Source organism: Chelonia mydas, chromosome 6, assembly GCF_015237465.2.
Source record: "Chelonia mydas isolate rCheMyd1 chromosome 6, rCheMyd1.pri.v2, whole genome shotgun sequence".
Lineage (NCBI taxonomy): Eukaryota > Metazoa > Chordata > Testudines > Cheloniidae > Chelonia > Chelonia mydas.
In genome coordinates, this window is record NC_051246.2 from 31,247,116 (window position 1) to 31,258,435 (window position 11,320).

At 40.4% G+C, this 11,320-nt stretch overlaps 1 protein-coding gene across 4 annotated transcripts in view; it reads right to left on the reverse strand.

Moving 5' to 3' along the window:
- Positions 1-330: 330 nt before the first annotated feature.
- KCNC1 (potassium voltage-gated channel subfamily C member 1) overlaps positions 331-11,320 on the reverse strand; it is a 156,183-nt gene continuing 145,193 nt past the window's right edge. The window contains exons 3-4 of one of the 4 annotated variants that reach the window (XM_007057083.3): positions 4,423-4,611; positions 381-1,625 (exon numbers count right to left, since the gene is read on the reverse strand). In XM_007057083.3, coding sequence (XP_007057145.1) covers positions 1,561-1,625; positions 4,423-4,611 — 254 coding nt within the window. In that variant the 3' untranslated portion in view covers positions 381-1,560. Of the gene's footprint in view, positions 2,441-4,422; positions 4,612-6,232; positions 11,294-11,320 lie in introns of those variants that run through there. The other 3 variants (XM_043548384.1, XM_037899704.2, XR_006291466.1) reach the window with 3 other exon arrangements.

The following is an 11,320-nucleotide window of genomic DNA, read 5'->3' on the forward strand; positions in this document are numbered from 1 at the left end:
TTGAATGCTGCCAAGTGTATTCAATTGTCTGATACGATGGCAAAAGGGGAACTCTTAAAGAAATACTTTACCAGAAATGTTCAAGCTACTAGAATGGTCCTGGCAAATAAACTATACATTTTATTTGTGGAATCTGAAATGAAGTAAAATGTCATTACTTTCCTGAATTCCTGCTGGTGCCCTTTATATCTGGCAGCTAAGACATAACTCAGGCACCCTCGGTAGTTTAGCTCTGGACCTCATGCAAAGTTCAGAGCTGGTGGATTATTAGGGCTCAGTGAAGAACAAGTTAAGACACAGAAGTAAGAAAAACTGAATTCACTTAATCTACTAAAAAGACAAACTTTTATTATTTTGGGGGAGATGAAGAGATACCTAAATAATTCTAGATTTTATCTTCCCTGGTAATATTTACTAGTGCTGTGAAAACTTCAGACATTGGTTGTATCAAGTGTTTGCAGGCTTCCTTTGTTATCCACTAACCAAAATTACCGTTTTAGAATCAAATCAATACCAAGCTTCTCTCCAGCATTTCTGTTGGGAACACTATATATTTATTCAAGATTTCAGAAGCAAGTCTCTGGAAACCCCTGATCACTTCAGAAAATAATTCTGCTTTACACTGTACAGCAGGCACTGAAACCATGATACAAAATTTATTTCATGCTAGAATTGTTTTGCATAACATTGTGCATGCATTTTACTCAGAAGTACTAAATTGCATACAATGCTGTTGTCTTGTTCCTTAAACTTTGAGACAAGTTTATACTTGAGTATTCTCCTGATTTTTGTACTGTAAGTCTCAGGTTTAAAATAACACCTTTTTTTGTTTCAAATCCATACTGATTACTTAATATGAACAATTTGTTATGAAGGGTCTTCACGTTGGATCTATACATCAATAAAATACAACATAACCAGAGCTGGAAATTAAATCTAGACCAGCTGTTGCCATCAGGTCCAAAGAAAGGTTCCATGTGTCACAAGCATGCCAACGAAAACAGACAGGGAAAAAAAGGAGTTTCCTAAATTTACACAATTCTAGTTGAATTAAAAGTTCTTGATTTCCATGTCAGTGTGATGAGTTACGAAGGCATGGTCAATATGACCGATGACTGCCTGATGGCACTTTTTAAAACCATTACTCTGTATCTTGTATACAAAAAGAAGCAATCCATAGCAAATAAATGTACAGTTTTATAATGTTTTACATTTTGGCTACAACAATGTATGTAAAAGTAAAGAGCTTTCAAAGAAAATATATAACTTTGCTTTTTTCCCCCCTTAAAGTTAATCATACAATTGCAGTTTTTGTTTACTTCATGCAATTCATGCTATGAACAAAACAAAAAAGAAAGGAAGAAGAGATCTTCTACAGTTTTGTTACATTTTGGCCGTAGAAAAAGCCTGCATCTCTAGTACAACTCTGAAACCACATAGAATCATCCTTAAAACCTGCATGGAGCGAGTTTACTTTGTCCAAATGAGGAGGTCTTCTAAGCCTGCACAGTTCCACACAGCTGTTTATTAGCCATCAATGTTCATCTCCATCTCGCCTTGTCAAGTCACTCTGACTGCCTCTGTTGGCATATATTTAGCAATGACAGGACTTTCTTTGCAAAGATCTGCATGTAAAGAATACAATCAATACTTGAGCTTCTTTCCTGCGCTTTTCAAATCAAGCTTGGCATTTTAGTTTTAAAGGAAGGAGGAAAAGGTAGAGTAGCTACATGCAGAGGCAGCCATATTCTTCTTCAACAGGATTTTTTTTCCCATGCAGTCAGCCAGACTGAGACCTCTCTACAGTGTATCTGAGTATTGCTTTCAACGTACAATAGGCGCCCATGCAAAGTTTCATCCTACTGTGCTTGTTTGCTCAAACTCCTGCAGGGTTCCTATGGCTCAAAAATATCCTGAGAAAATCAAAATCTTCAATCGTTGGCACGTTTCAGCATTGACTAAATGCCTAACCCATTCCATAAGAGCCAGTGGATCCACCATCAGCCAAGATAAGCACATACCAGCATGGTGCACCATTAAAGAAATTATCTGGTGCATCCACCCTTCATCCTATGTACCAATATCATGCAGCATATGGCCCACCAGTACTATTTAATGCCCACCTAGTGTCATCTTTATACTATTTAAGGGTGTTGTCACCAAATGTCAGTAGTAACACCATGCTCACGAGGTGCTACTGTGAGACATGACATCTTCAGACTTAGTCACCTGGATTATATGCAACATAGCATAGGCTAATTGTAAATAAAGCTTTTTAGACCATTCTCTGCTACTGATCCATGCTACAAAATAGATGGGATGGGAGACCAAGAACGTCTCACTGGGCTAGGAGAGCTGTAGGGCGCAGACACTGAGGATAATCCTATCGCTTTTCCGCTTATGCCAGCTATGTTGTTAAGGCTCCTTGACATTTCGTAACCTTCATTTAAAAGAAAAATGCAAAGTACAGCATTGGATCAACAACAGAATGGGCTAAGAATGAGGTCAACATTGTGGCCAGTTAAGTAGCATCCTCATGCATTGACATGCTGAGAGTAGTATCACTTGCAACGTGGTTCAGAAGGCCTTGTAAGTAAGAGCAGGTAAAAAAAAGGGAGTGGGGGGAAGCAGAATGGTTTCTCCAGAATGGGCAGACTGTAAAATAATGTAGGCAGTGTCATAGTTCTGTCTTAAAACAACTGGGGGGAAAAGTTAGGTGGAGGGATTTTTCTGTTTCTTTTCAGTGTAAACTTAATCGCACTTTCCCCCACTGACTCATGTATTTGGACCTCAGGCAAAAATTAAGGTGACTCGTAGCTTTAAAAAACCCAGCATTTGTTCCGTTGCTATAGAGATACTACTCATTTGCTCACAGCGTTTTAAAAAAATAGTTTGCATGCATTCAATTTCCCCTTCCCTCCCCCCCACTCCCATCCTTTTCCAGACATGCACAAAAACAACCTCAGCTAGTATACACACATAGTTGCACAAACTATGGATGAAATTCAGTTGGAACAACAATTAAGATGCTCTCAACGTATTTCGAACAGGCCAACAATATGCTGACATTTCTTACTCTTTAGCCAACCGGCCTCTGTTTCATTCAGTAGAGAGAGCCTGTTTCGTGTTGGAGTGCATCATGAGAACTATACATTCCTCATACCAAAAGGTGTGCCATTTGGAGCATTCTCCTGATCCACTGAAGCAACCAAAACTGACTCAGGCTGAACGAAAATGGCCGATGCTTATCCAATACAGAATCAGGTAAAACACTTTGCTACAAAGGTAAATTTTAGCAGAGATACTTTCATATGAAAGTGCAGTGGTCCAACTATATCTTTGTTAATGATAATCCTAGAAATTATAATTACATACACTATCTATAACTGGCATTTACTATAGACTGTTGTCCATCATACAATGGCACATGGGAATTCTAAAACCCATACCCATGATATGGTTTACATCATAGAATCTTTGCGTTTTTTTAAAATACTGAATATATATACTCTATACAATACACCAGTGATGGACACTGATTCAATGATAGATAACTCTTCATGAAATTAACCACTACCAATTAACTTTTATGCACATATGTATTTCTCATTTTATACACGTAAAGATATCTGCATTTTTGATTTGCTTACTTTTCTTGGATTAAACCATTTGGACAAGATTTAGTCTGTCACAAAAAAAATACAAGAAGTCTTGTTTGTTTGTTTGTTTATTTTAGGACCTAATGTTACTGAACATATGGATGATTCTGACCATTATCTAAGTAAAATTAATTATTTCTGGGAACAGTCAGGATTTTAAAAATCAATTATGGTAAATATTAGTTTACCAGAGGAAACCAATTTTAGTTAGGTTACTTTCCAGTCATAAAAGAGGTCTATGCTAATGAATGCTCCCATATGAACCTCACTCTGTGTTCAATTTTACAGATAGGCATGATACAGAAATTAACTGAAGGGCTGTATAAACGCAGCTGAATAATTACTTTGTGGTTCTTGGTGTTTGCTGGGGCATTTATTTATTTTTGCCCACCAAAGTGTTTGCTGTTCACAGCACATTGCAATCTATGAGTCTTCCAAATGGGCAGCCTTCACTGCTGTCATAAATATTAATCAGTGTGTCTTTGGGGGATGAAATCATTTAAGGACATTGCAGAATATTGGGCGCTGGAACTCACTGAGCTAGCTAACATGGAAGACGAAACTGCAGTTGCACATGGTAGCTCTAGCAGCTTTCCTCTCCCAAAAGCAACAGATTAAAACCTCAAAATGCAGACATCAGGTTGTTATTTTAGTGCATATCTAAACCAAGCCCACTATTCCATGAGAACTAGTAGATGACTTTTTCTCTCTTTTTTTTAAACAAGGTCACTAACTATGTGGTTACAGGACCTCAGCTACATACCCTTTCTTATTCCTCCATCAGGCGGGCAGGGATATTCCCCGGTTGATAAGAGGAAGCAGGGTCCATATCTCTCCCGAGTGCCAGAGCGGGTAAAGGGCAGGCCCTCATCAGGCGTTATAGCCTGGTCTATGTGGGGACAGTCTTCATTTGCCAGCGCCGCCTTGGCCACCTCACCATTCAGTTTCGAATCTTCAAACATATAAGCAGAAGGCTATTGAAACACTAAGAACTGTTTATCAGAGTTAAATCTGTAGGTTCGGGATCACAGCTAAGGAGTAGCATGGTGATGCTTAAAAGGTAGCACATTTGTCCTAAAAACAGTGGCTTTGTGCACTGCACCAACATAAAATAAAATACGTTAAGTGGAAGGAGAAACAAAATGTTATCTCATTAGATAGAACAGCAACCTGTGGTACTTCCACATATATGGGGCAGTTTCAGAAATTGCTTTGCACTGGTTCCTAGTCCTGTGAGCAGAAGACTGCAGTTAGAAACTGGATCATGTTTAGCATGACATAAGATGGTATATGAATGATCTGTGCCTTGTGAAAACTACTGAAACGCATAGAACTTTGGAGAGGCAGTTAATGATGAGTTGCATTGTAGTAGCTGAGTAAATTCTATTCATGCAGATTTATATCTTTTACATGGGCAAAAGATCCCCAAAGTTTGAACAGTTTGTTTTGTTTGGCTTATATTTTCAAATACACAGAATGGTAGTACACATTTTAGACAGACGCACAGCATATATTATGTATGGGAATGTGACAGCAGAACATGGATTTTAGAAAACAATCCAGTTTCTGATTTATTCTGTGACATATGCAGTTTTTGCAATGCCAGCAGAGGATGCTACAGATGGAAAACAATACAGCAACCCATGGATTTTGAAAATAAATTAAGTAACGTTTACCCTCTGACTGCCAATAATGAAAATGTGTCATTAAATTTGTCCACTTTACTCCACATGTCCCCATGAAGATAGACTGAGAATGGAATGTTTTCTGTATGTGATTTGCTTCACAGTCATAAAACAATTTAAAGTGCTCTTACAAGATTTGTAAAATGTTTTCAAAGTGCAAATTAGTATATTGAGAATATACTCAAAATATGGCACAGTTCAATAGGGACTTTTCAGCTAAAAGGAGAGGAAAACAGTCAAAATATAACCCGTCCACAAGAGCTAAACTATGTGCTTAATTGAGTGGGTACAATTCAGAAATTTGCAGCAATCTAAACCCCGGTTGCGCAATGCTTATTATTTAGTTACTGTACGGCGCACACTGCAGGTGATCCTACAGTTCTTAATGAAAGGGACAATGCACCGATAAGCTTTATTTCAACCCTCTTTCCAAAAACACCTGCTGACTTGCTCCGAACCCTGTGCAATTTTGACTATCTATTTTTCACTGGAGCTGAGGCCAAGTAAGAAAATAGATCCAAGTCTACATAGAGACCCTACAAAGAGAGAATGCATTAAATAGGATGAGCAAACCTTCCAGAGCAATAATTTCAGGATGGCACAATGGATAAATAATAAGCAAGGGCTTTTTGAGATTATAGCACTCTTCTCATTATCATATAAAATGATCTGCGCCGATAAAGACACACATGTATGGTATGCATACTATTGTATGGAATGTATACTGTTTATGTACATACATGCTAATTGCATTTCATGTCTTGATTTTTTCCCCAAGCAGATAAAGTGTTTCCCCACATAATCAACTCCATTTTGCAACGCTCCTACTGGTACTGTACCTTCTTTTTCCTTCCTGCAGAAGTGGTCAGTTCATTTCCCCATAGAATATGGTGATGGTAGGGTTTTTTGTTTGTTTTTTTTGACCAGCTACGTTTATTAATACATCAGACGCACTAATAGAAGCAACAGATACTTTCTGAAGATGATGACTAATGATGACTAATTTGAACAGGTTTCTGAAGTTTCAGGGCATAGATTGATTGATTGCAATTCCTGTGTGTGAATAATATACATCTATTTCATGCTCCTGTTTACTTTGCACAAAAACCACACAATTACCTTAATAACTATGACATCACATGATACTGAGCTGCTACTTTAAAACTCACACTGATAAATACTGTGAACTTTGCTATTCCTTAAGGGGATCGGTAATGCAGTGGGTTAGTGTACTAGTCTTCACGTCTACAGGATAAGGCCCTGATGCTACAATGAGTCAAGCATAGCGGGGACACCTATACCTGCATAGAGCCCCACTGTTTTCAGTGTGGAGCTCATTGCTGCACTGGGTCTTAGATTATATTAATTATTAGAGATGGTCCTGAACCAAAACTGTGTATCTGAACATTAGGAAAGTTTGGATCCTTCTCCAGATCAGAACTGTGTGCTCTGATTCATATCTAATAATAAGCAATAATTTAGATAGCACTCTAAAGCACTCTGCAAGTACAAGCTGAAATGCAAACTAAACCCACGGAGCACTACATCCACCCCTAAAATGCAGCTACGTCCTGGGTGTAACACATCACTATTTAACAGCACACACCACAGCCATTGTACTTCAGGCCAGGAAGTGAAGCATGCCTCATCCAATTGTAGTTGCAGAGAGAACTTAGGCAGAATTACTCAGCATTTGGCTGAGACATTGGAGTTAACATCCTACTGTTTCCAAAACCAATACGAGATTGTCAATGAGCACAAATGGTCACAACCTCAGCATTACATCTCATCTGAAAGACACAACTCCCATAGCATACAGAAACCTAATGCTTGGCTCCAGCTCAGGTTACAAGTGAAAATGAATTTGAGAGCATCACCCCCATTCCTGGTTGTTCATGTCATGAAACCATCACTAAAGCTCTGCTCAAGAACTCAATGGAAGAGTTATTGAAAACTAAGATTGAGGTGCATGGCAAAGCTATGCCAGGAAGCATGTACAAAAACTGCCCACAGTATATGTGATACAATTTATTTTCTTGCTTTCATTAGCATTAAATTTACTCAAATGTTACAAGAGTTTTCAGAGGTAATAGACTTTCACATATGAGATTGGACCTATAATGTCTTCAGTGACACCCATACAACCCACCCGGTTTCAGGCTGCCTCTGACCCTGTATCCCCCGTTGCTAATCTCAGAGCATTTAATGATTTTTAAATGCACATTGTTGAATAATCGCCGCTTTAGAGTTTTCTTTCCATTCCAGGAGTTCCTAAAGATAAGGAACTGTGGGCAAATCATTCTTCTGCAATTTGAGCTACAGATCTCTGTGTATCCTGAAACCTGTTCCACCCACAGTACTTGTGTTGATGTCAATGGCTGTGCTATGCACGAGACATGTAGGCTATGCCATTGAGATCTGCACTGTGGTAATTAAAATTGCAGTGCTAATCACAGATGACAAGTTGGCCTATATTTGGGAGAAAGGGACGTCATGGGCAGAAGTGACTGTGGAGGGAAGTAGATTTCTATTTCTGTGAATAGGGGACTGAATTATCGTATTTTTTTAGACAGTCTATAGTATCAGTAATGGATTTACATGCAGAAATTTAAATTTCAGCCCAATCCATACGCAAGTTAATACTCAAAACTCCCATTGTCTTCGCTGGGAGTTCTGTGCATGCTAAACATTTTCAGTAGTGAGGAGTAAGTGGCTGATCCAAAGTCCACTGAAGTCAACTGCAGTCTTACCATTGACTTTGGTGAGTGTTCGATCAGAGCTTAAGTGTACAGCTAAACTTGGCCCAGATGTCACTTGCAGCATTTACTTTAATTACACAGTTAATTTCAAGGTACAGAGTGGATTGTGATTTTACTGTAAGGCAACTAAACAAATTAGGGCTTGATCCTGCACCCTTAAAGACAATGGAATTGATGCCTGTAGCATCATTTCTGGTTTATATTTTTGGATACATATTTGTTCCAAAAATGGGCATTAGGCTAAACTTGGCATAAAATAAATCAACCTGCACCAAATTATTTTTTCCATCCGTTTAAGATTTTTTAAAATATTTTTGTATGTGAAGGATGCAAAAAGGCTTCACAGTTAACTGAAATTTGCACTGTATGCTTTGGTGGGCCAGATTAAGACCTGATCTTAGTAGCTCATCTCCGCTGACGGAACTGGAGATGTGCTTGTTTTGCGCCTAAAGGCAAATTCATGACATGGGCGACATGGGGGCAATATTTTCAAATCACCCTAATTCTCTCCAAACAGGACAAAGATTTTTCAAATAGTTCCTAAATATTAGTAAACCTTTGGGCAAAGTGGGGCCAGTTTTTATGGTCCTGCTCTTGTTCCCAGTAAAGTCAATTGCAAAACTCCTGTGGATTTCAATGGGAGCAGAATCGGGCTTCATGTTAATAATAAAACCTGAAGCCAGGGAAATTGTAGTGACCTTTCCAAGGAAAGATACTTGGTCTCAGGGAGGAATGCAATACCAGGGAATCATATTCTACCTGTTGTCTCTTGTTAGATTGTAAGGTTTTTGGAGCAGGGACCGAAAAGGTATTCTGCATTTGTACAGAACCTAGCACATTGGGCCTCCGGTCTACAACGGGAGCTCCTAGAGCATTACCTCAATAAAAAAATTGTTTTACATAGAATGCCACTTAGATTTTGTTCTTTCTAAAAATCTGTAGCATGATATACCCCCAGATTAAGATATCTAACAAAATGCTGTATTACTATGGGAATACAAGAGCACCAAAGAAGCTCTTTCCATCAGATAATGGATGTGATAGGACTATTCACTGAATCATGGTATAATTCATAGTGTTTAGCTCTCCTAGGGCTTGATCTGAAGCCTGCTAGATTCAGTGGGAGTCTTTCTATTGACTTCAGTGGGCTTTGGATCAGGCCTATAGAGAGGTTTCTTCTCTAGATCTCCAATTGCTTTACAAAGGAAAGCAAGTATGACAACCCCCATTTCTCCCAACAGGAAACGAAGGTACAGAGAGGTGTAGTGACTTGCCCAATGTCACACAACAGGTGAGTCTCGGGAATAATCCTAGTTCAGTGCCTCATTCCTAGGACTAAACTGCCTTCAAATGCTTATTTAATGACACAAGCTTTTAAAAATCCTCCATATTCAGCTGTCTTAGATATGGGGAGAAACACCAGCAGATCTCCCAGATAAGTAGTTTATTGCATCATTTATCTTATTGGGATCCTTGTTTTAAATTTCTTCATCCCACCCCTCACCCCCTTTAGGAAACTGCCATTAAAATGCCAAGGACTTTTCCAGACAAAAATTAGATTTCGAAATACAAAGACAATGGTACAAACTAATAAAAGCCGCCAGGAAACTCACAGGCAAGGCTGACAGTCCAGGCAAAACACATCTCCTCTCCCATGTGTGTTGTGTCTCTACTGCTGTGCTTTGAGTGCTGCGCATGCAGGAAGAGGGTTATAACGGAGACTGGCCATGCCCAGTCTGTGGGCTCTCCTCCTTCCCAATGGCATGAGCTATAGACAAAGGTTCCAGGGCTGCCACTTTGACTTCACTGCCATTGTTGGCTTGTGCTTGAGTTAGAGCTGTGAGAAACATTTGCATTGAGCCTCCAACCTACTTGATCTGAACCCTGGACCCAGCTGTTCACAGACCTCAATGTATCAGTGCATCCATGAGCCTCACTCTGTGCTTCTGAGTGCTGGGAAACATATGCAGAGGTGGTTCCTGCATTTGGGAAGCCCAACCAAATCCTCTTTTCCTCTTGCCAGACTTCTTCACGCCCCCACCAACTATCCAATGACAACCGAAAGAACCCTTCTTATCTTAATGTCTTCAGGCGGTGTGGGGTTTTTTTGTGGGGTTTGGGAGGCTCCCTCCTTTAACTCACCCTGTCTTCAGAGCTGGGAAGTGGCCACTTTCCCTAATAGCTGAGTCTCTGGGGTTGGGCAGATTGAAAGGGCACTCACTGTGGGTTGTTGCCTTCCCCATCCCTTACGGGATTTCCTGCCAGGCAAGGGGTGCCACCTTCATGACCCGTGGGGCAATGAGAATGTGCCACTTCAACTGAAATGGGGCTGAGATATGCTCCCATAATTCTTAGCATGATATCCAAGGAAATCCTGCACGGTAGATTTATGGGTTGTCTCTCCCAGGGCATGAGCATCAGCAGGGCTCCCTTGCTCTTATGCTAAAGAGTCTGGGGCCTCATTAGCCCTAGATTAGAGAGCTAGGTACCAGGAGACGTAGGGCTGTTTCTTCAGCTCCCACATAACTACTGGAGGAGGAAGCAGCATATCCTGCCCTTGTTCAAGGATTGAAGGAGACAGTGATCCACTGTATTCACGTCTACTCCCCAAAGACCAAACCCTGCTGAAGGAGCAGCTGCTTGGCACCCCACAAAGACCCAGAGGTGCAGCAGAGGGGTCCTCTTGGCCCCAGAAGGGGAAGCAGCAAGATATTGCTCTATCTCAAGGTAAGAAAAGGGGTCTTGGGTCTGGATGCAGGGATAGGGTGGGGAGAGGGAAAAAATGGCTGATTGTAGGGAAGGGCTAGTGCTGGGAGGATACTAGTTACTTGAAAGATGAAGATCTGCTTGCTGAGGGTGTCCAGTCTAACTGAAACCTCCAAGCAAACCTTCCAGCCCTTGCAAACCAAACCTGCAGGGTTCAGCTGGTGAACCCCCACTTGCCCAGAACACTGCAGGGTTCTGATAGTCGTGACTTCAAGGGAGGCACCAAACAGATGTGGGTATAGCCTGTGAATGGTCCCACAAAGGATGGACTCAAACACTTACTAAAGCTCTTTTGGATCTCAGTTCTGGCAAGCGCGCCTATCTTCAGCGCCTGACGCTTTGCTCCACTCCCAACAGACAGTGTCTCTTAGATGAATACTGCCTATAATCCCCATTGTGGAAACAGCTGCTCAGCATTTAGCCTCTTCGCGCTGTTGCATCAGAGAAGGTA